This window comes from Pteronotus mesoamericanus, unplaced genomic scaffold, assembly GCF_021234165.1.
Source record: "Pteronotus mesoamericanus isolate MK-2021 breed Mesoamerican mustached bat unplaced genomic scaffold, CSHL_Meso_final contig_438, whole genome shotgun sequence".
Taxonomy (NCBI): domain Eukaryota; kingdom Metazoa; phylum Chordata; class Mammalia; order Chiroptera; family Mormoopidae; genus Pteronotus; species Pteronotus mesoamericanus.
This window is the reverse complement of record NW_026555165.1, coordinates 1,615,973-1,639,658: the sequence shown is the minus strand read 5'-3', so window position 1 is coordinate 1,639,658 and position 23,686 is coordinate 1,615,973. Positions and strand designations below refer to the sequence as shown.

General features: G+C 59.3%; 1 protein-coding gene across 2 annotated transcripts; it reads left to right on the top strand.

Moving 5' to 3' along the window:
• Window positions 1–3,487: 3,487 nt before the first annotated feature.
• FURIN (furin, paired basic amino acid cleaving enzyme) lies at window positions 3,488–22,571 on the top strand. Of its 2 annotated transcripts, XM_054577616.1 has the most exons (18): window positions 3,488–3,607; window positions 3,768–3,847; window positions 6,105–6,208; window positions 14,905–15,244; window positions 15,605–15,703; window positions 15,814–15,909; window positions 16,261–16,389; window positions 16,498–16,574; window positions 16,881–16,969; window positions 17,476–17,648; window positions 18,063–18,275; window positions 18,688–18,788; window positions 18,908–19,011; window positions 19,101–19,218; window positions 19,331–19,510; window positions 19,911–20,035; window positions 20,137–20,247; window positions 20,465–22,571. In XM_054577616.1, exons 4-18 carry the CDS (start codon window positions 15,068–15,070, stop codon window positions 21,055–21,057), a joined length of 2,385 nt encoding a protein of 794 aa, XP_054433591.1. In that variant the 5' UTR covers window positions 3,488–3,607; window positions 3,768–3,847; window positions 6,105–6,208; window positions 14,905–15,067; the 3' UTR covers window positions 21,058–22,571. The 2 variants fall into 2 exon arrangements, with proteins under 2 accessions (XP_054433591.1, XP_054433590.1); XM_054577615.1 differs by lacking the exons at window positions 3,488–3,607; window positions 3,768–3,847; window positions 6,105–6,208 and adding an exon at window positions 11,155–11,440.
• Window positions 22,572–23,686: the final 1,115 nt, after the last annotated feature.

Genomic DNA, 23,686 nt, shown 5'->3' with positions numbered 1-23,686 from the left:
TTCCCTGCACCTCACTCTTTTCACCTGAGGAATCATAACCTTTTGATCCTCAGTGGACAGGGATGGTGGAAAAATTTTCCTTTTGCCCCACGCTCAGCAATGGCAGTTCACCAGAGAGAGCCATTGCACTCTGCCTCCCCTGTGAACTCCGACAGGTTAGCAGGGGCTACCCGGACCACTGTGTGGTGATGGATTAGCACTGTCTGCCGTGGGCCAGGACTGGGGCTGGTGGTACGCGTGCTGTGTGTATACTGAAACTGATCCCCCAAGTGTGCGGCCCCAGGTGAACGCGCAAGGAGTTCCCCAAATGCTCCCCAGAGGTGAGATGCCCCAATAACCCCATTTCTGTGAAGGCTGAGTCCTTGGAGAAATTACGCAGCTGTTGAGAGGGGATTTTACATTGGTTCATGCTTCTCTTAGCCACTTCCTGTCCCCGATAACCGGCTCCAGTGCCTGCTCTGGGGTTTATCTGTAAGGCCACAACTGCTGCCTTGAGGCCTTCCCGTCTCCTATCACGGAGCACAGCGTTCTCAAGCTGCCTCCTGTCCTGGCAGCACCCCTGCTTCTCAGTGCCCCCATTACCGAAACTCACACCGACTGCATGACCCATTCTCAGCGGACATGCAAATTTAGACCTGGTTTATGTGGCTGAGGCAGCAGCTGCCTGTCTCTCCCAGGAGTGCGCTCTGAAAGCAGAAACTCAACTCTCTCTAATGATGGCATTCCAGACATTGTGGCAGGTCAATGGGGACACATCTGAGGATGTGGGGGTGGCCCGACATTCCTCAAATCAGCCAGGCCAGTGAGTGTTCAGATCAGTGTGACCCCACCTGTCACTGTTTGCCGAGCCCTGAGCAGGTCCCTGCTGTGTTTCCTCCTGGGACAGACTTGGTTAGCCCTGATAGGTGATTCCACTCCACCCTACTTCCAAGCTTTCTGGGTCGTAGGGCTCCCCACCCAATCCTGAGGCCCAAGGGAAGAGCCCCGCGCTGGTCACTGGCTCTAAATCACAGAGAACAACTCGGCACTGGGGAGCGTTTTGCGGGATCCTGGTATTTTCCTGAGAGGAGGAACCCCACCTCCACCTAGTGCTCCTGTCCCTTCCACAACCCCTCACCAAATGGAGGCTCAGCTCCTGCTTGAATGCTTCCGAGACAGGGAGCTCAGTTGGAAGGCCTGGGGATTCTAGGCATCTTTTATTTCTTCTTTTTGTCTTTACATAGGCTCAAGTTTCCCACAACGAAGTCATTCATTCAACAAATATTTACAGGCCACTTGCTATGTGCCAGGCACTGTTGAAGCCATTGGGGATACTGCAGTGAGCAAAGCAGACAAAAACCCCAGCCCACCTAGAGCTCACCTGCAATGGTGGGACAAGGCCACAAACCGACCAATAAGAATATAGAGAGTGTCCCGTGGTGAAGGGTTGTGAGGAAGGAGGTCGGGAGCGCTCTGTGTGCGTGTGTGCGTGTGTGCATGCTGCAGGCTGTGAAGTCACCATTCCAGCCGTCAGCCCTGAGAGGGAAGAGTGGGCCGAGGCACATCGTGCTGTGGAAGGGGGGCCCAGGGAGTGGGAACCGCGGGGGCGAGAGCCCTGAGGGGGGAGTGCAGCTGGAGAGAGACACACCAGGGAGGCCAGGGCTCAGGTGGGGACTGTGGAAAGCGGGATGAGGTCAGGAAGGCACAAAGGTGGGGCGGATGGCGCTTGCATAAGCATGGCCTTGGTAGGGCAAGAAGCCACGCTGTTTCCATAGGAAAAGGTTAGATTTCAGTAGAGGCTCAAACCCAGAAAAAGAAAATACCCCAGTCCCATCACGGGGAGCCAAGTGAAGACCACACCAGGAACTGCATGATGGGATCAGCATTTCTGGAGCTCCAACAGCGCCGGGCACGTCATTTGGAGCCAAAGGGCCTGGGTTCCTTCGTTTTTACTATCAATTCTATTGATCTAGGAAAACGGAAACCAACATTGCTTTGTTGGGTAAGAGGCTTAAGGGAAAGGGCTGGGCTTCCTGGGGCATAGTGGGCGTGAGGGAGGGCGTGAGGGTTCTCAGGCCTGGATCTGAGTAAGGGTGCGGAGGTGGGCATGGCCTGGTGCCCTCCCCTGCTCCCTCGGGCCTGTGAGTGCCTCCCAGGACTCTCCTCAGTCTTTGGCAGGCAGAGGAGTCCCCAGACCCTGCATGGGTCCAGGCGTTTGTTATGTGAACCTTAGCGTGAGTCAGCCCCAGGCCCAGGTGTTCAGACCCCCAAGGGCCAACCCCTCACCCTGGGGTGGCCGTTCAGGAGGCCAGCTCCCAGAGGACTCCACTGGGTCCTCATCTTCCTCGCTGAACTGCCCCCTGCCCCGGGAGCATCTACCGCTCAGGTGCACTCCATGACGTGGCAGCTAAGCTTGGGCCGAGGGCTTCAGTTCCAGGCCTCCCTGACCGCCCTGTCTCTTCTGGAATTAGCTGAGGCTGTGACAGGGAACAAGGACAAGCTGAGACAAGGAGCGGACCTACAGGCAGCAACAGGAGAGAAGGTGGGAGATGACGTGAGGCAGGGTTTGAGAAGAGGGCGGTGGAAAGCCACAGTGCAGCCAGCCAGGGATCACGTGGGACCGTTCAGAACTCAGCCCTCCACCAGAGCTGACAAAAGTCATTGTTACCATCACGAACATAGATCATTATCTTCTCGGTGGTATTTTTGGCATGTGTGTGTTTATTTGCTGTGATAGTGGGAGAGCAGGGGCAGGGTCACATGGCCAGGCTTGGCACACTTTCGCCCAGGACTCAGGGAGAGGGTTCCTAGGGAGTCCAGGCCCTAACAGGGATTGCGACCCCCACACCCCCTTCCCATCTGCTGCCTTAGGCCCCAGGTATCCTGCCTAGCTCCGCCCGGCGAGGCGTAGCCACAGAGGGCAGTTATGGCCAGGACCTGATGGAACAGTCAGGACCCTGCCCTGGCCACCAGCTCTTCCAGTGGTCACTGGGGTCAGCTGGACACAGGTTCAAATTCTGACAGTACCCCTTTCTGTACATGTGACCTCGGACAAGTTCTTGCATCCCACTGAGACTAAATGTCCTCATTTGTACAATGGGGAGAGCTTTACAGGGTTGTTTGGAGGATTACGTAAGACCCTGCCTGTGAAGCACTTAGCACGGCTCCGCCCCACAGCAAGTTCCCAGTAAATGTGATCATTGCGATTATTTTCATCATCATTAGAGTCGGCGTGACCACCTTACAATCTCCTGTTGACACAGGATTTCACTGCCCGAGTGTGCATTTGTGTTTATGATTGTGTTGGCACCAAGCAGTCCTTTTTAATTGCTGCTGGCTAACAAGAAAAGAGCAGAGGCGGATTTAATGCGTAAATGATGCGTTGAAGCCAAGAGAAGGCCAAATGATGTAACAGTCCACTGTGCAAACAGAAGTATTGCAGTCATTGAAACAGAGAAAAGTGGTGGGAGCACTGAGTCACCCCCAGCACATGGCAGCGCCCCCAGGTAGGCCACATTCAAAAGGGGGCCTGCTCCCATTGGCCAGCCCCACAGCTCTGCGAGTGGCAGTTTGGTCTCAGCCAAACATCATCCTTCCCGTCGAGCTAATGTTCAATGAATTGTGTTGGGTTTGTAGTTTTGCTCATATTTACTGTGCAAATTTCTCTAGAACGTATTGCTACGTAAAGGCGAGTTGTAATATGCTACCTTACGATAAAAAAGGGAAGTGCTATAAGAATAGAGAGATAAATATGTGTCTATATAGAATATTTTTTTCTTTTTTTGCAGAAAGGAACACCGGAAAGATCCATCAGATCGAATACAAAGCGGTACTCAGGTGTGGAGGGGACTGCGGAGAAGGAGCTAAGGTAGGAGCAAGATTGCTTTATGTGTATTTTTCTATACAGTTTTGACCTTTGAATCATTTTGGGTGATTCAAACCCTAACCATTTTGGGAGAGCTAAAGGCGAATGTGTACCTAATGTAACAGAAATCATGTACCTCAGTTCATATTGGGGAGGCTGTGGGAGTCTCTCTCTCTCTCTCTCTCTCTCGGAAGGGGAGTGAACGAGGTTCAGGTTTGAGACCCGCTCTCAGAAATAAAGAGGCCCATTGCTTCCCAGGAGAACGTCTTCCTAGAATACTCTCTGGAAAGTATTTCTTCTCCCTAAAAATGAGGAGGTCAGGAAGACCAGCCCTGCCCAGGCTTGATAAGGAGAAATGTCTGGAGCACAACAATGTGGCCAGCATTGGGAGACAGCACACAGCCAGCGATGCCCACGTGGCCGGACCGCCAGGGAGCCCGTAGGAAACGCTGCCCACAGCGTGTCTGAAGTGGGTTCTAGAGCCTCCAGCCCCAAGCAGGCATCGGGGCGTGGGGCGTCCCTTGCCAGCCAGCCCCCTCCCCCTGGCCCACTTGCCCCAGCCGGCTGCCCGCATATTCTGCAGGTCATGAATGAGGTGAATGAGTTGGGAAACACTTCCACAGAAGACTGTGCTGAACCCCCAACCTTAGAAGCAAGAGGTCAAAGGAGTGGGCAGCTTGCAAAATAGGTACAAGGTATCTCATGGGCCCCCCCAAGGGCTGCTCTGAGCACAGACAGCAACGAGGGGAGGCTGGCAACTCTCCTCACTAGGGAAAAAAAACAATAACCTCACAGCACCAAAGGAAGAGCTGCAGCGGGGACAGAGGGTTACTCCATGACAGCCTGGGTTTAGGCCAGCGCGGAAGAGTTGGAAAAGCCTCTGTCGCCAGCGCCGGAAGAACATTCCTGCCTTGGAAGGAGGCGGGGTGTGACTTAATCACAGTGGCTCTCGTGACAGGCCAGGCGCTGGGCTGAGCCCTGTGCAGGTATCACCCGATGAGCTGGGTAGCATGGACCCCATTTTACAGATGGGGAAACTGAGGCCCCAGGAGGCTAAGGAATTTGCATAGGGGGCATTATATGAGTTTCAGAGCTGGAATTGAGCCCAGGGCTGGGCTGGGAACCTACGCACTGGACCACCACCCGCAAGCTGCAGACTTTGTGTGGGGGAAGGGCAGGCCTGGCCCACACATTATAGAAATGTCAACCAGGACTCCTGGGAGGGTGCAGGTGAACAGCCTTTTCCAAGAAAACATCAAATGTGAACCAGAGCAGAGCCGCCCCCGTTACAATGTCTAAGGGAACTGCTGGCTGATTCAGCTGTAGTTCTCCCTCTTGTAAAGGCAGAAAGCTTTCCATTGTCACTCCCCAGGTTGGATCTTCTTCCAAATTCCCAGCAAGCTCTCTAGGCCTCAGTTTCTTAATCTATAAAATGGGGATGATAATCGTGCCTGTCTCAGTGTTGTTAGGAGCCATAGATGAGTGTAAAGTACTCAGCATCGTGCCTGACACGGAATGAGGGAGTGAGCTCTCTGTGAGTTTGAACTGTTAACTCAAAGCATCCCTTATTGCCAGCTTCCCTGCAAAAGATGCCCACGGAGCTGTGGTTTAGGGAGAAGACCCTGAGCCCACCCAAGCAGCCGGGCAGTGGGACCCCAACCTGGCTGGCCAACTCTCAGCCTGAGAAGGCTCCGGCTTCCCAGGGCAATGGGCGGCAGCCTATCCTTCCCAGGCCTGCTCAGGAGCTCACAGACCCGCTCACTGCTTTATGAAAGCCACTGTTTCCCCAAGCCAGCATGTAACTTAGGAGGGTCACTAATGGTGACTCCCGCATTGCGCTGTTGGGGGACTTCCACTATTACCCCCTACATGTCTCCCCGGTCGTCCCAGGGGCCTTTTAAAAGGGAGAATTAGAGAAATTCTCCCAAACTGTCCACGGCTCTGAGAGTTTAACTCAACATCCTGACCGGCCTGCCATGTGCTCCATGATCTCACTCTCGCCTACCCCTCTTGTCTCATCACTCCTCACCCTTCGCCCTCGCCCTCTCCCCCAACGCTTTGAGGAGTTTCTGCTCTCCAAGTGCGCAAGCTCACACACCAGGCGTGTCCTCCTGGTTTCCTCTGCCTTGGGAGCCCTCTCTTCACACCTTCGCCTCTTTCTGGAGCCTCTGTTCAAATATCACCTCCCAGAGGCCTTCCCTGATCATCCCAGGGACTTCCCCAGGAACTCCCACATCACCTTCTTATGACTTTTTTCCAGAGTACTTGTCATGACCTGAACCTCTCTCACACGCTGGCTGCCGTTGCTGCCGTCTGCGTCTGTGGCTGCAGCTGGAGCCCTGGAGGAGGTCGTGCACCCAGCAGGTACTCAATCAGTGTCTGAGAATGAATGTGGGAAATGCCTGGTGCACAGTCAGCCCTCCACACATAACTTATCCCCGTGACCGAGCCCTCTCCTTGCTCCCAAGCCTCCCTCAGGGGCTCCTGGGAACTCCATGGAGGTCCTCTTCAGCTCAGAAGCACTCCTCCCGTCAGGGAGAGCCCACCGCAGCTCTCTGACCTGGCAGGCCTGGTACCCTCTGCCCAGCGCAGCCCCCTGGGCACAGGCGGCCTGCTCCCCAGGTGTAGGCTCCGTGCCCCACTGAGGGATGGCCCCACCCTCCTCCAGGTATTGACTGACTTTCCCCAGCACTGTTTGTTTTAGGGATTAAAGTTATAATTCCCAGAATCATTTGTTCCTTTCCTGGCAGCTAGCAGTACATTTGTTATTTTATTTTCCCGAGCCCCTAAATACCGGCCCAGACACTCTGGTTTGACAACATCATCCCTCCTGCTGCCCCGAGCCTCAGGCGGGCCCCTCCGGGGGAGGCCTGCACCCAGTGCGGCACCCCTTCTCCTCCTTCCTCCAGTCAGCCTGTGGCCCACGTTGTTTTCTCCTGTTTTTCTGTTAAGTCCTGTAGTGATCCCCCCCCAGACACACCGCCTTTGTCTGGCACGGTCAAGAAATGGGCTCCCTCATGTTAGTAAATTTTCAAAATAATGTCTTTCAGGCACTAAAACTTTGAACAAACATATTTTTAAAACAGCTTTGTTGAGGTGTGACTGACACCGTGTAAACCGCGCGTGGTTAACGTGTACTGCGTGGTCTGCGTTGCCGTTGGCATACGCCCATGAAACCAGCACCACAGCCTAGATAATGAACACATCCATCGCGCCCAAAAGCTTCCTCCCGCCCCCTGCCCCCTCCCCAGCAACCACTGATCTGCCTTCTGAACACACATTCAGTTCGAAGCTGTCTCCTCCGCTTCCCCACCCTGTAAACAGAGTGTGATCAGCGCGATTGTTCCTCTCCTTGGCTCAGCACGATCATTAACGTTACTGAAAGCCATGTCCTCAGATGTCGTGGAGAGACGTAAGACTGTTTGCCCCGAACACTAAATGGCCCCATTGTTGCACTGCCATGCCCGGCGGTTTGGGGTTTGGGAGTTTCTCCCTCGCTGCCAGCTGTCTCGGTGTGTAGTTCCCAGCAGACCCCTCCCGGGGCCTCGCAGGCGGCACACCGCCCGCCTCCACACCGTTCCTCTTCCTCACTCTGGAGCAATGGTTCTCAGCAGGGGGCGATTTTGCCCCCCAAGGACATTTGGCAATGTCTGGGGACATTTTTGGTTGTCACAAGGGGGGTGGGGGTGCCACTGGCACCCACCTCGTGTTTAGAGACCAGGAATGTTGCTAAACACGCTACAGGCGCAGGACAGCCCCACGGAAACCAGTGATCCGGCCCAAGGTGTCAGTGTGCTACGGTTGAGAAACACCTTCCAGATGCCAGAACTAATTGGAAAAGTCAACAAGAAGTCATGATAATTGTCTGTTTTACTTTTCTGGATCAAGAGGGAGAAGGAAAGGCAGGGGCCTGTTGGAGCTGCAAGGCCACATGGTAGGACACAGATTCTGGAAGATCCTGGCTGCCTCAGGCACCTCCTCCCCACTCCACCAGCCGCAGTCGCTGGCTTCCAAGGACAAGCCCCAAGCGACTCAGCAGGAGGCACCAGGGCCCAGCACTCAGTAGGTGCTCAGTGAATGTCTGTCAGATTAGATTGCACCCAACGCACCTATTAGGTACCCCATTGTGGGTAGCACTGATGAGACATTGGAGGCAAGACAGCAGACACAGAAGGGGGCCATGAAACCAACCAGTGAGTTTGGGATTCAGCAGACCCACCCCAGTAACTGGGGAAATGGGGGCTGGCCATGCTGGGATCCTGTCCCAGTGGGACCAGCCATTTTACCACCAAATCACTTCTAGCTCCTCCCCACCACCCACAGATACCCTGTTTGCCTGTCACATAAAGGAGATTTTCCCCAAAGTGGTTTAGCCAGAACCGGCAGGGCCCTGCCCTGCGTTGCGATAGGAGGAGCCTGGCTGTTGCCCAGCAGTGTTCAGGAGGGACCCAGGTGTGCTGGAGCTGGAGGGTGAGGTATGGACATGCTTTATTCCACTTTGCATGACTTCAAGGCTTTGTTACTTTATTACAAAAGTCACTGTAGACATACCTGGAAACGCGTGGAAGCAAAAAAGAGAACAGAACTTGCAAATCCCACCCTTTCAGAGAAGACAATTCAATTTTGTTGTGTGAACTTCTATGCACGTATGAATGTGGTGTACGCATTTTGATGAAAACCAGGTGTGCGTTTTGCTGCCGAAGGCTTTGTTTAAGGAGCCTGGGAGTGGAGAGGAGGTCTTGAAAGAAGGGGACTCCTGAAAGCACTCCACGGGGACACTGGCCGTGCCTGTGATGAGGGTGACCAGGTGGATTTAACCGGGTGCTTGCTCTGTGGAACCTCCCAGAGTAGCCCCAAATCCAGGGATACGGAGACCTAGCTGGCAGGACACTTTTCTCCAGGATCCACAGCCCCTTCCTTCCTTAGGCCCTGCTCTGCCCCACAGGCTGACGCCTCTCCTCTTGCCAGGCCTCTGTCAGCTGGTACCCATCCTATTGACGGCGGTGTGGGACTGGCCAAGAGACCCGTAGGGCTCCCGAGGCCCCTGGGCTCCAGGGGCCGTTTCAGTCCCTTGGGCCTCAGGGCCTTTCCTGTGGGTATGGCTATCCATTGGGAGCAACAAAGAGAACAATACCTGCCCACAGGACTTGTGCCAGCGAGATAAAGGACCAAGCTGGCTGGCAGTCACCGGCCAAAGCGAGCTGGGGCTCTCAAGAGAGGTCGCAAGGACAGTGGCTTTCACATCCTTCTCAGCCACAGAATTGTAGTAAAATAGAATCGCATGTGAAACCCCGAAATAGGAGAGGGACAGAAGTGGAAGAGCTCCAGGCGAAGCAAAGACAGGTGCTCACTCGCTCAGTCCTGTCCTCTGGGTGATGCACCTCTGAGCAACCCAGTTTTAAGATTTCCTCATTATGCCACAGGCCAGGTTGGAGGGCCAGGCTTGGAGAAACTGGGAAGTTCAAGAGCCTCCTCTTGCTCCTCCTCAGACCCACTGAGGCTCCCCCGGGACCCGCTTCCAGGATGGGTGGGGCACCTAGAGGCAGCCAGCATTGCGTTCTGTCTGGCTTGACCTTTCTTCTAGGTTAAAGGATAAGTGGGAAGAGACTCCAAGGCTAGACGGGGCCAGCCCTGTCCCAATTTCCCCTCAGTGGGTTCTCTTGCTCACAGACTGAGGAAGAACCGTGACTCACTTCCTGCCTCTCTGGGTCTGACTGCAGAAGTATTGTTCTTTCCGTGGGGGCTGCGCTGGTGGGGCTACCCCCGGGAGTCAGCCCCCTGTTGGAGAAAGTTCCCAGTCCCAGGCTTGTCTCCCCGCTCAGCTTTCAGGACCCCCATTCTTCCCCAAGCTTCTGGTGTTTGCAGTAGTTGTAAGGGTGCCCAAATGGTACACTGAATACTGTCTCCATCTTAAAGGGGTAAATTGAGGCTCAGATATTAAGCAATGTGTCTAAGCGGCATAAAATAGCGCAGCAGGGATTTGAACCCAGGTTTGCCGGCTGACGTGTCACATAGTGAGTCATTAGGAGTGTCCCTTAACATCTCTTGCCGTCCTTTCATCCTGTGTAAAACATAGAGTGACACATAAAAGGTACCTAAAGGAAAATAAATGTATTACATCCACCTCCTGGGGCTTGCTGTGAGGAAGAAGTGAGTTACATGGGAAAAGCTTAGAACAGCACCTGGCTCTTAGTAACCACTAGGCTGTGTTCGTTTTTGTCGTTATCCTCAAGCCCGTGTGAAGGAGGCCACTGGCTAATAGGGTGCTGCCAGGTTATCTCCCAGTGAGCAGGAAGGGATGGGCAGAGACCGCTCTGCGACCTTCGAATAACCTAGCCTGGGGAGCTCTTGGCCACGTTTCCCCTCTTGTCTTTCACAGCGCGGGCTGGGGCAGCCTCGCCAAGTAGCACAGACGTTTTCTAGGGCAGGGACCCAGGGACGGAGCCGAGTTGGCTGGTATATTGCAAGTCCTGGGATCCAGGCTCTGCTAAAGCCCTACGCACGTCTTCCGGGCTCTGAGGCCTGCTCCTTTGGGATCTAGGGCAAATTATTTAAACTTTGTACACCTCAGTTTCCTTATCTGTAAAATGGGATTACCGTCATCTTGAAAGGATTATGTGGATTAAATAATGTACATAAGAAGGAGATAATGTGAAGTGAGTGGCCTGCTGCCCGGCAGTCACTTAAAAGGCAGTGGGCTTCCCGTTCTGCTTATCCACCTGCCTACAACGATTCACATGCAAACAAGATCTTGGCTCCTCCAACTGTAGGTCCCGAGGTTGGCTGGCCGCTGGGAAGTTCAATCACAAGTGGGGTGCCCCAGATCCGTCATCCAGGCCCTAGCCCGGTAGTGCCCAAACTCACGGCTCGGGAGTGGGAAGTCGGGAAAGAGGGCCAGCTGCCCCAGGATCCAGCCGAGACTGGGCTCCCAGCGGCTCCTCCAGCCCTTCCCGACTCAGGCCGACGGTTCCGAGTTCGGGTCTCCGCGCCTCCCGCCGGAGGAGCTCGCGGCGCGAAGAGCCGAGCCCGGGGCGCGGGCAGTGGGGCCTGGGGGACGCGCCGGGCGGCCGCGAGGGCTTTGAGATCGCCGGCCCCGCTTCCTGCTCGCCCGTAGCGTGAGCTGGAGGCAGCAAGCGCCCCAGAAGGCCGTAGGGCCGCCGCTGGGGGCTCAGTGCTCCTCCTTGAACGCGGGCCGGGACGGCATGGGCGGCGCGGCGGCGGCGGCGGCGGCGGCGGGACGGAGACAGCGGCCGGGAGCGCGGAGGTGGCGCCGCGCGGGGGAGGGGCGCGGCGGCGGAGGAGGAGGAGCCGGGGCCGCCGCGGCTGACAGCGGCCGGAGTAAACAAGCCGCGCTGCCGCGGCCCGGCCGCTGCCCCCGCCCGCGCCGGAGCCCGAACCCAGGCCGAGCCCTGCCCTGGTAGCCGGCCGGGCCGAGGCCGCGCCGCCGCGCCGCCCGCCTCCGCGCGGTGACGCTGCTGCCGGGCGCGGGGAGCGCGCGGAGCTCAGGCCCCGCCGCCGGGCTCTCTGCTCGGCCGAGGGGCGCCCGAGCCGCCGCGCCGCTCGCCTGGAAAAGTTTCCCCGCCCGGGCTCCCCAAGGTAAGCGGCGAGGGCGCGTGGCCTGGGGAGCAGGACTCGGGTTCCGGGGAGCCGCCGGACTGGGCCCTCCGCCGGGGGAGCCCACCTGAGCGCGCGCCCGCGTTGGCTCCGGCCCTGCTCGCGCCGGTACTTTTCCGCTGGGGCCGGGGCGAGCCCTCTGACCTCAGGAAGCGCCGCGGGGCCCCGCAGAGGGCGGGATGGGGAGAGAATTCCAGAGGCACCGGGCGCTCCCGTCCCCACGCCGTCCCCCAGGGGTCGCCGCCGGCTCGCCCCCTCCGCGCCTGAGGAGGGAGGACCTGCTGTTGTTGGGGGCGCGCGGGGTGGTTCCCGGCGGGGGCCTCAGCCTCGCCCGCACACCTGGGCGGCCGGAGACTCAGGTGCGGGACCGGCGACGATGGGAGGCCGGCTCAGGTAGGTGCTGGGACCGCCTCCCGCGGAGGCCTGGCGGAGGCCCCCGCTGCTCGCGCGAGGTGGCTGGACTGAGGGGCGGCCTGCTTGCCAGACAGGTCTGACAGCAGTCCGTCAGGTCAGAACCTGCTTTCCCTTAGTCCCCTGCTTCCTTGACCCTGGGGGTGTAGATCCTCTTTCTCTGGAGAGCGCTGGGGTCTCTGACCTGGGCAGTAGGATAGGAATCGGGGATGTGGCCTAGTGAGGGCTGGGCAGCTGCCGGCCAGGTGTGTACACGGCACAGGAGAGTAGTCAAGCCTAAGCCTAAGCCTACTCAAGCACAGTGGCCCCAGCCTTACTATTTACTATAATTGGGCCTCCACGTAAGATTTGCTTTGCTTTTTTTTTTTTTTTAAAGGATTCTGTGGCTTTAAAAAAAAAAAAAAAAAAACAACTTTGAAAATTTCTGGTTTAGCAGTTTTTACCACCAAGGAAACTGAGGCTCAGAGAGGAAGTGACTTATCTAAGATCACTCAGCAAATGTGAGTTGAGTGGGGACTAGAGATCAAAATTTCAGGGGAGCCTTTAAGTGTCTGTAACAGGACCTGGCTCGGTTGGTAGGAGAGACCGGAAGGAGAGACCGGATCGGGTTTCCCAGGCAGCCCCGTCTGCGCCAGACCCCCAGTGCCTGGGAAGCGGCAGCAAACCTGAGGGTAGGCTCCGTTTGGGTGCCTTGGCTGTCCGTGTCCGGAGGCTCCTGGGGCTGGTGAAAGAGTGCCCACAGCTCTCTCCGGCCACAGCCGGGAGCCACGTCCCATGCGAGAGGGCATCGTGGAAGGCTAGAAATACAGCGAGAACTGGGACTCAGAGGGTGAGTCAGAGTCTGGGATGGGGGTGGGGAGAAGCCCATTCATTCATTGTTCTCAGCATCTGCTCTTTTGGGAAATGGGGGTCCCTGCCGAGGCAGGGCTGCTGGGGGGTGGCGGGCACCTCGGCTCTGTGGAAGCCATGTCCTCCCCACCCTGGCTGGGAACGTGGGCATAGTGAGCACGCCCTTGCTTGGGGATTGCTCAGTTGTGCCTGAAGCCTGCTTTCTTTCCGGGTGCTGCAAGGTAATTAAATAGTTGGTTGATCACCTTTAACGCCACACAGCTGCCGCTCCACCCACACTGGGCCAGACCCAGATGAGCCAAGTCTTAGTTTGGCGGTTCCAGCAGGCTCGCAGCACTGTGGTCAGGGGGTGACTTTGCATGACATCTGGACCCTAGAAGCAGTCATCATGGTGGCAAGGAGGGGAGAAGAAGCCTCCTTCCCATCTGTCTCTGCCCCCAGGGCCCCCGTGTCCTCTGTTAACTGAGGGGCTTTGGGTCCCTTCACCCCCTAAGGCCAGCAGCCTGGCTGCCCAGCCATTGCTTCGACCAGCTTCCTGGAACTTGGCTGCCCAAGGCATCCTGCGGCTATGGCTTCCAGGCCTGTCCCCAGGAACCCTGTGGACTCTGCTCCTCCGGCGTGAGGAGCTGTGTTGTGGATGTCTCCTGCCATCAGCTGTCAGGTTATTTTGGTGTAAACTGAAAATACTCCAGGAATAGCGTGCTGAGTCCCCCCAGCCTGAACAGCGGGGCTGCAGCCAGAGCAGACGTGCCGCTGGGGAGGCCGGTTGTGGCTGAGGGCAGCCCCGGGGAGGTGAAGGGCTCTCAGGAGGGAGCCCGCCTGCCCAGCTCACAGGGCCCCAGGTGAGCCACGGGAGCAGTGGGGGCGTCCTGGGCACTGTGAGCAGTCCCTGGCACGGAGCTGGGATCTCCCCCAGTTTGTCCCCACCCCAGGAGCTCGGCTTCTGGCTAGTGGGGGCACTTTGTGGGGACAGTTATGTGGCCCCTGGCAGAGAGGTCCTGCTGTCTGTTTGCTGAAGGAGGAAAAACAACACGAGGTCTATTGATTCAGCCTCACCTTGGTGCTCCTGGCTCAGCAGCCAGTGTTTGCCCTGGCTTCCCCGCTCGGATTACGCAAGGCTGGTGGGCGTGGAGTGAGCAGGGGGGCTGCTGGGGGCCTCCAGGCCCAGGCCGGGCAGGGCCGGGCGGCCCCGCGTTCCCCAGGAAACAGTAAAAAAGAGCCTGGGCCCCTGACTTTGATGGTGGCCGAGGGTCTGGGTCATAGAGGGAGGGGAAGCCACTGCGATCCCCATGCTTAGCCCCAGAAGCCCCCATCCCACCTAGGGTCACCCCGCGTTTCTTCCCAAGGGCTGTGCTTTATTGCAAATAGCTCTGGGGCTGGGTCCGCGGGGCTGAACCACGAAACCCTAGTGAGAGCTGTGTGGATGCCGCCTGTTAAGAAACTTTAAGAAGCCAACGTTTTATTCCTGTATAAAATATACCCAGGTAACTTGGAAAGCATACAGGGACACAAAGAAGAAAAGCAGTCCTCGTAATTCTCACCATCTTGAGAGAACCATTGTTAACGTTTTAGTGTGTGTCCAGATTTTGTTTTCTGGTTATATATAAACATAACATGTATAAATAGTTTTTGGAAAACAAAATGGAATCGTGTGTACATACTGGTTTGTAATCCTTCTTTTTACTTTGATTCTAGTGAGCATTTATTCAGTGACTCAAGCCTTGATATATTTTTTAAAGATTTTATGTATTCAGTTTTAGAGAGAGGGGAAGGGAGGGAGAAGGAGAGGGGGAGAAACACCGCTGTGTGAGAGAGACACTAATTGGTTGCCTTTTGCTTGCCCGCACTGGGGACACGGCCCAGGCGTGTGCCCTGACTGGGAGTGGAACCAGCGACCCTTCCGCTCTCAGGCCGGCGCTCAGTCCGCCGAGCCACACCCGCCAGGGCCCGCCTCGACAGTCTTCATCCCACTTCCCTCTTCCTGTGCGGGGAGAGGCTTGGGGGCTGCGTGTGCGGAGCGGCCCCCGCGCCCATCTAGCCGGCCGACCTTGGGGGGCTGGGCATTCGGCCCTCTCCCCCAGAGCCTCTTTCTGGCCTGTGTGGAGTCGCGCGCGGGCGGGAAGGCAGCTTCCGGCCGTGGCTGCGGGACTGACGCTCTCCCGCTTTTCCTCCCTTGTCCCCCGCAGAGCCGGCGGCCCTCATCCTCCCGCCACAGCCCTGCCCGCCTCGGCCCCATGCCCCCACCAGTCAGCCCCGGGCCACAGGCAGTGTGTTGGCACGTGAGCGCCAAGGCCCTGTGACCAGGCCAAGGAGACGCGGGCTCCTCGGTCCCAGTCCCCTCTCCCCCCCATGGAGCTGAGGCCCTGGTTGCTATGGGTGGTTGCAGCAGCGGGACCCTTGGTCCTGCTGGTGGCTGAGGCCCACGGCCGGGAGGTCTTCACCAACACCTGGGCTGTGCATATCTCCGGAGGCCCGGCTGTGGCTGACCGCCTGGCACGCAAGCATGGTTTCCTCAACCAGGGCCAGGTAGGTGCTCTTACCGCCTGCTGGCCTGGGCCTAGCACATAACGGGGGGCGGGCTGAGGAGGGCAGGGGTTCTGGCACTGGGAGCAGGAGCTGTGGGGCTTGTGTTCTCAGGGAATGTTCTGGGTGGTCAGGGGATGCGGGCAGTGGCTTGGCCTGTCTGTGCCCAGAGGTTGCTCAGAGGGCCCGTGCAACCCCAGAAGGGGCAGTCCCGCTCAGTCCCCTGCCCCTTCTTGCTGCGTCCTGGGCAGGAAGCCGGTGCCCTACCAGCCCCTGCCATTGCATGCCTCCCCTGCAGCCTGCTGTCCACCTCTGGGGACTGACAGATGGAAAGCCCAGCTCAGTCCTCCTGCTCTGTTGCAGATCTTTGGAGACTATTACCACTTCTGGCATCGAGCAGTAACAAAGCGGTCCCTGTCGCCTCACCGCCTGCGGCACAGCCGGCTGCAGAGAGAGCCTCAAGTGAGTGAGCCCCGGCCCCCCCTGCTCTGCCCTCCCCTTCCTGCTCCCAGGGGTGCTTCTCTCTTCCTCTCCCTCCTCCGCCCACACCCGTCTCCCCCACCCCCTCGCAGGTCCGGTGGCTTCAGCAACAGGTAGCAAAACGGCGGACCAAGCGGGATGTGTACCAGGAGCCCACGGACCCCAAGTTTCCCCAGCAGTGGTACCTGGTACGTTGCTCCTTGGGCCCTGGGTCCCTCTCCTCAGGGGCAGCCATCCATCCACTGAGGGCTCCCGTAGGTGGGGGAGGCCGGCTTTGAGGCCTCTTCTCTTTCTTCCTCTTTCTGTCTGCTGAGCAGCCTCTCCCTAGCCCGTCCTGCTGAGCCTGGGGCGGGGGGGCCCTACCCTCCCAGAGTCCTTTACATTCCGACGGAGGCCAGGCCACCAGCGGCGGCCTGTCAGGAGCAGCGGTGGGTGGAGAAGGAGCTCTGGGGATGGGGAAGGGACCTTCCAGGCACCCTAACCTCACAGAGCCAGCCACATCTCCTAAGTGCTGGGTGACGGGGGTGGGTGTCTTGCAGTCTGGTGTTGCCCAACGGGACCTGAATGTGAAGGAGGCCTGGGCCCAGGGCTACACAGGGCGTGGCATCGTGGTCTCCATCCTGGATGACGGCATCGAGAAGAACCACCCGGACTTGGCAGGCAATTATGTGAGCGGGTGTGGGGGGTGGCAGTGATCCCTGGTGAGGACGTCTAGGGGTGGTCCCCTGCCTCCAGCACAGTTAGGCTGCCCCTGACAACAACCGTGTCCTTTCCAGGATCCTGGGGCCAGTTTCGATGTCAACGACCAGGACCCTGACCCGCAGCCGCGGTACACACAGATGAATGACAACAGGTCTGAAGCCACAGCCCCTGGCCTCTGCCTCCCTCTTGCTCTTCCACTGAGGAAGCAGGGCTGAGCCTGGGTGTGGACACGTGCCGGCTGAGAGGCTGACGTGCCTGATGCGGCCTTGGTCCTGCTGGGGCTCTGAGGGAGGGTTTGGTCAGAGCCAAGGTGGCCACATGCCAAGCAGAATGTGTGGGAGGGGACTGCGCCCACATGTAGGGCACAGGTCATAGGTGGAGGGCCTCGTGACCCTTCTCCTCAGGCTCCACCTGCCAGGCTCTTCCCACCACTAATGTCGTGCCCTTGGCCCTGCAGGCATGGTACACGGTGTGCAGGCGAAGTGGCCGCGGTGGCCAACAACGGCGTCTGTGGCGTGGGTGTGGCCTACAATGCCCGCATTGGAGGTGGGTGTAGGCCTTGGCCACCGTCTTTGGGAGGGCTCTTTGGGTGGGGTTTTGCTCTGCCCACTTTTCATCTGCCCTGTGCCTGCCACTTCCCCACTGTGGATCCTTTTGACCACATGACTGTTCCTCAGAAGTTCCTAGGAACTTGAAGAGCTGACCCACCAGTGCTGGGGTGGACGAATGTTTCTTAACAAGAGCCTCTCTGCATCCTCACCACCCACTCTGAGTCCTTACATGGCAGGCCTCGGTCACGACGCTCCTTTGGGAACCCAGAGACGTGTTCTGGCCTAGAACGTGTGGCTGAGAGCAGGCGTGTTTTTTCCCCCTCCCTGGCTCTTATCTTTGAGAGGAAGAGGCAGGCCAGGGAGATAGGGCTCTGGGTTTCCCAGCACCAGCCTCTCTCCTCCCCTGAGCATCCTCTGGGTGCAGGGCTAGATTGGCTCCAGGGGGTGCCCCTGGCAGCTGGGCCCCTGCAGCATCCTTCACCCCGCCCCCTCCGTGGCCAGGGGTGCGCATGCTGGACGGCGAGGTGACCGACGCGGTGGAGGCACGCTCACTGGGCCTGAACCCCAACCACATCCACATCTACAGCGCCAGCTGGGGCCCCGAGGACGACGGCAAGACCGTGGACGGGCCGGCCCGCCTGGCCGAGGAGGCCTTCTTCCGGGGAGTCAGCCAGGTGAGGCGGGCCCAGGCCCGGCCTCTGCGGGCAGGCCGCGTGCTCTGTTTTCCGTAGCCTTTCTTCCTTGTTTTTCTGTTCCTGTTTGTTTGTTGTATTTAATTTTATACAAAGTGTGTTCATTAAAGCGGTAAGGGACGAGATGAATAGAAAAGGAGAAAAGTAAATCAAAGTCACCTATGATTCCACCTTCTGGAGTCACCACTCTGAGCATTTTGGTGGTGGTCCAGGCCTGGTTTCTTTGTGCATGGACAGGCATATTAGCGTGTGTACCTGACCCGCCAGGGGAGCTGGGGGGTGGACAGAGGGTCTCTGGGAACGAGGCCTCGCCTTCCCAGTTTCCACCAGTGTCTCTTCCCGTCAGGCCTCCCCCAAATCCTGTTCTCGAGTGACCCCAGCCCACTCTGTCCACAGGGCCGCGGGGGGCTGGGCTCCATCTTTGTCTGGGCCTCGGGGAACGGGGGCCGGGAACATGACAGCTGCAACTGCGATGGCTACACCAACAGCATCTACACGCTGTCCATCAGCAGCGCCACGCAGTTCGGCAACGTGCCCTGGTACAGCGAGGCCTGCTCCTCCACGCTGGCCACGACCTACAGCAGCGGCAACCAGAATGAGAAGCAGATTGTGAGTCTCACCCTGGGTGGGGGCCGGGGAAGCGGGGCTGCCTGCTGGCTCTGCGCAGCCCCATCTGCGTCCCACATGCACGCGGCTGGGTGATACTGGCTCCGGCATCGTGGGGTGCAGGCTGGGGGCGTGGAGCCCCTGAGAAGTGCGGACTCTCCCTAAAGACAAACGTCGCTTTTAGTGACATCCAGCTTCCAGTGCTGTCCCCATGTTCCTCAGGAAACTGAGGCCCAGGAAGGGCCAGACATTGTCCTGTCCCTAGCAAGGCAGCCCTGGGACCTACGTGTCTTGGCCCTGGCTCACCACCTTTCCGGTGGTTCTCAGGGCCTGCAGGCAGAGGGAGGGCAGCCAGGCGGCCCCCCCGCCGGTCCCCTCCGCTCACCCCAGGCTCCACGCCATGTCCTCCCCGCAGGTGACCACTGACTTGCGGCAGAAGTGTACCGAATCTCACACAGGCACCTCGGCCTCTGCCCCGCTGGCAGCGGGCATCATCGCTCTCACCCTGGAGGCCAAGTAAGTGGTGGGTGCGGGAAGGGATCCCTGTCCCCACCAGCGCCCTCTGCAGGGCAGCCCTTGGTCTCCAGGCTCTCTGCCAAGAGTCTGAGCCCAGGCTCTCCCTCCCTCCTTTGTAGTAAGAACCTCACCTGGCGGGACATGCAGCACCTGGTGGTACAGACCTCAAAGCCAGCACACCTCAATGCTAACGATTGGTCCACCAATGGTGTGGGCCGGAAAGGTGAGGACAGAGTGGCTCCTTGGGCTGCGGTGGGAGTCGGTGGGGAGTGCTCTGTGCTTCTCAGCTGACCCCGCCTTCCCTCCCCACAGTGAGCCACTCCTATGGCTACGGGTTGTTGGACGCAGGTGCCATGGTGGCCTTGGCCCAGAACTGGACTACAGTGCCCCCCCAGCGGAAATGTATTATTGACATCCTCACTGAGCCCAAGTGAGCACTGGAGCCTGGCTGGGAGGGGGTGGGTGGGATCTAGGAGTGGCAGGGGGCGTCCTCGGGTCCCTCTGGGCCCAGCTGACAGGCCACCTTGGTGCTGTCTGCACAGGGACATCGGGAAGCGTCTGGAGGTGCGGAAGACTGTGACCGCCTGTCTCGGGGAGGCCAGCCACATCACTCGGCTGGAGCATGTTCAGGCGCGCCTCACCCTGTCCTACAATCGCCGCGGCGACCTGGCCATCCACCTGGTCAGCCCCATGGGCACCCGCTCCACTCTGCTGGCCGCCAGGTGCGTGCCCTGTACCCTGCGCAGCCCTCCCTCGCCCTTGAGCCTGCGTGCATGCTGGGCTTTTGCACATAGTCGGCCCAGACGGCCCCCGCCCACTCTCGGCCGGGCGCTGCAGGCGTTCCAGAGGGATGGTTTCGTCCTGTGGGGCTCCCCCATGTTGCAGGAATCCCTGATTCCACCCAGCAAATGCCACATCTGTGCGCCTTCCGTGTGCTGTGCCCTTGCATAGTTCCAGAAAGTTCTGGTTAAGAACATCTGGCCTATTGGGAATCAGTGCCAACAGGCATTTCCAGCCCAGTGGCCGGGTCGGTGTTGCCGAGGGAGGGTCAGTGCTGGGTTTGGTGCTCCCTGGCCGGGTCCCTGGAGGCCTCACACGGCTGTGTGCGCCCTGCTCCCTCAGGCCGCACGACTACTCTGCGGATGGGTTTAATGACTGGGCCTTCATGACAACCCATTCCTGGGATGAGGACCCCTCTGGCGAGTGGGTCCTGGAGATCGAAAACACCAGCGAAGCCAACAACTACGGTACGGGGGCCACTGAGGGCCGGGGCCCAGGGAGAGCCAGTGGGGTCTGGATGCCGGGGCCCAGCGTCGCTCACTCTGACCTCCTCGCCCACCTGGAACAGGGACGCTGACCAAGTTCACCCTCGTGCTGTACGGCACGGCCCCCGAGGGGCTGCCCACGCCTCCCGAGAGCAGCGGCTGCAAGACCCTCACGTCCAGCCAGGCCTGCGTGGGTCAGTACTGTACTGCGCTGTGCGGGTTTGGGGCCTGAGGCCGGGGGGATAGAGGGTGCCTGTCCCAAAGCCGTGCCCTGGGAGGAAAAGGGGTCTGAAGCCCTTGGGGTGACCCCGTTCTGGGGCTTGGCGCTCCTGGGGACTGTGGTGACGGGCCCTGGTCCTGGGGCCCCCCGGGCAGCGCGGCCGACACCTGCCTTCTCTCCCGCGCCGGCAGTGTGCGAGGAAGGCTTCTCCCTGCACGAGAAGAGCTGCGTCCAGCACTGCCCGCCAGGCTTCGCTCCCCAAGTCCTCAACACGCACTACAGCACCGAGAACGATGTGGAGACCATCCGCGCCAGCGTCTGCGCCCCCTGCCACACCTCGTGTGCCACATGCCGGGGGCCAGCCCCCACAGACTGCCTCACTTGCCCCAGCCACGCCTTCCTGGACCCTGTGGAGCAGATGTGCTCCCGGCAAGGCCAGAGCAGCCGCGAGTCGCCGAAGCAGCCGCCGCCCCTGACCCGGCCACCTCCGGAGGTGGAGGTGGAGCCACGGCCTCGGGCAGGGCTGCTGCCCTCACACCTGCCTGAGGTGGTGGCCGGGCTCAGCTGCGCCTTCATTGTCCTGGTCTTCATCACTGTCTTCCTGGTCCTACAGCTGCGCTCAGGCTTCAGCTTCCGGGGGGTGAAGGTGTACACCATGGACCGCGGCCTCATCTCCTACAAGGGGCTGCCCCCCGAGGCCTGGCAGGAGTGCCCCTCAGACTCTGAGGAGGACGAGGGCCGGGGCGAGAGGACCACCTTTATCAGAGACCAGAGCATCCTCTGACGAGTGCCCACCGCTGCCCCTTCAAGCCCGTCTCCTCCTTGGGCACTTTTTAATTCACCAAAGTATTTTTTTATCTTGGGACTGGGCTTGGACCCCAGCTAGGAGGCACGAGGGGCAGAGACAGCTTCCCACCCTACCTTTGGGCCTCCTGGCTTCCTGAGGGGGGGCCCCAGAACCAGCTGGGGGCAGGGGAGGGCCTCGCCCCACCCCTAGCACCCCCTCTGTGAGGAAAGGAGTGAAACCTTAGGGCAGCTCTCCAAGGTTGTCCAGTCCTCAGCCAGAGTACCCTGCGGAGTAAAGAGGGGAAGCCCTTCTCTCGGGATTCCTGACCCGGTTGCAGCTCTGGCTTCTTCCCTGTCCCTCTAAAGCAATAACGGTCCCCATCCAGGCAGCAGGGAGGCTGACCAAGGGGCAGGTGATGGAGGAGGCCACCTCTTCAAGGGCTTGTGCATCCCCGACAGCGCCCCCACCTCCGATGCGCCTCAGGCAGAAGCGGTGATGGAAGGAAGGGACCAAGGCGAGGCAGGTGCTTCCAGGGTGTGTGTGTGCACGCGTGTGTGTCCCTTTGCTCACCACAGCTGGCGGCCCCCTGAGCGAGGCTGGCCCCGCCAAGCCCCACGCTGGCGTCCTGACCACCCTCCCCTCCCGCCGGGGCCCAAGTCCCTGTTTTCTGAGCCCGGGGCTGCCTGGGCTGTTGGCACTCACGGCCTCGGAGCCCCTGGGTGGGTGGTGGGGAGGGACGGTGGCCCATCCGGCCTCTCCCGCCTCCCACCCGATGCTGCTTTCCCCTGTGGGGATCTCAGGGGCTGTTTGAGGATATATTTTCACTCTGTGATTACTTCACTTTAGATGCTGATTTTTTTTTTTTTTTGTATTTTTAATGGGGGTAGCCCCTGGACCACCCACCTTCCCACACCCACTTTCCACCCTGCTGTTCCCCTGGCTGCCCTGGCCCTGAGGTGTGGGGGCTGCAGCATGTGGCTGGGGAGAGAGAGGTAGCTGAGCCCCAAGTCCTGAGGAGGCTGGCCAGGGGCGCCCTTGGGAGATTGCAGTGGGAGGGGCGGCTGTTGTCCTTGTTCCAGATGGGGCTGGTCGTGCCAAGGGCTCATGGGTCACTGGTTCTCCAAGTGCCGGGGTGGGCAGGCGGTGGCACCGTGCCCCCTCCAACACTGTGCCCTGGCGGAGAAAGCACTGGCCTGGCCTGCCCCCCGCAAGTTCCGCTCTTCTGACGTGCCTTTTGCACCCCTCCCAGTAGGACAATCAGTCCCCTTCTGTTTGGGAGCCCCCTTCTTTCTCTCCCCAGCCCCTCCTGGCACCCAGCCACTTGCCCAGGGGTGCCCCCTCCCCGCCCCCTTGTGGCCAGCCCGGCGGGTTTTGTAAGATACTGGGTTGGTGCACAGTGATTTTTTTTTTCCTTGTAATTTAAACAGGCCCAGCATTGTTGGTTCTATTTAATGGACACGAGATAATGTTAGAGGTTTTAAAGTGATTAAACGTGCAGACTATGCAAACCAGACTTGGTCTCCAGTGTGGTGGTACTGTTCTTCCCTGGTCCCTGGGGCTGCATCCGGGGGGGCGGGGGCGGGGGTGGGGTGGGGACTAGATAACCCTGAGTGATGTCTACCTGCCTCGAGATGGGCCCAAGTCAGGACTGCAAAGTCTGTCTGCTGAGGGGTTCCTCTCAAGGGTGTCCAACCCGCTGCCCATGGGCCGCAGGCGGCCCAGGATGACTATGAACACGGCCCAACACAAAATCGTAAATGTACTTAAAACTCTTTTTTGGTCATCAGTTTTCGTTAACGTTTGTGTGTTTAATGTGCGGCTTCAGACCACTCTTCTTCCAGTGTAGCCCAGAGACGCCAGAAGGTTGGACAGCTCTGCTTCAGGGAGCTGCTGGAGATGAGCCCCAGGGGGTGGGTCAAGTGGGGCACTTCCACCCCCACAGGCCTGGTCTCCAGCAAGGTGGACAGTAACAGCCTGTGTCCCCGTTGCTCAGGGTCCCCCTTGGCTGAAGGAAGTGGCCTGGCCACCAGGTGCAGGGCTGAGGCCCACGGCGGGGCCAGGAAGACCAGGGTGCTCTTGCTGGGGAGAGCCCGAGCCCCAGCTCAGCCAACTACCTCTCCACTCCCCGACCCCACCCTTCAGGTCTCCCTGGGACTGAAGCCCCCCGCCTGGGCTAGGCAGGGGTGGCTGTCCGCCAGGACCAGTGTGTGAGAAGCCGGCCCCTCCTAGGTAGATTGACTTGGAAGTTTTATTGAAATGGAGCCTGGCCCTGGAGTTCTCCTCCGGGAGCCCCTGGGGTGCCGAGGACCTGGTCTACGCTCTCTTTCGCTCTTCTGGGGTCACTGGGCTACTGCTAGGACTGCCCACCTGCCACCAGATCCCCAGGCTCAGAGGCCCAGCGCCTGCCTGCAGCCTCTCCCTGTGCTTCCCCCTCCAGAAGGCACCCTGGGGCCGCTCCCTGTCCCCACCCCAGGCCCTAGGGAGTGCTTGCCCAGGCTGCCCTCTGCAGGGCCATTCTTCCCCGGCCCCTCCTCCCTTCCGTTTCCGTGGCTGTGTGGCTGTGGCTGGGCAGGGGGGCCGGCAGGCTTGGGGGCTACCGCCCGCCCCTTCCCCTCAACGGCCCGCC

What these genes read in the sequence shown, in the direction of transcription:
- FURIN (XM_054577616.1), top strand. Translation starts at nt 15,068, where the DNA reads ATGGAGCTGAGGCCCTGGTTGCTATGGGTGGTTGCAGCAGCGGGACCC. An exon ending in ACCAGAATGAGAAGCAGATT is followed by an intron (nt 18,276 to 18,687) that starts GTGAGTCTCACC and finishes TCCTCCCCGCAG; the next exon opens with GTGACCACTGACTTGCGGCA. An exon ending in TCCACTCTGCTGGCCGCCAG is followed by an intron (nt 19,511 to 19,910) that starts GTGCGTGCCCTG and finishes CTGCTCCCTCAG; the next exon opens with GCCGCACGACTACTCTGCGG.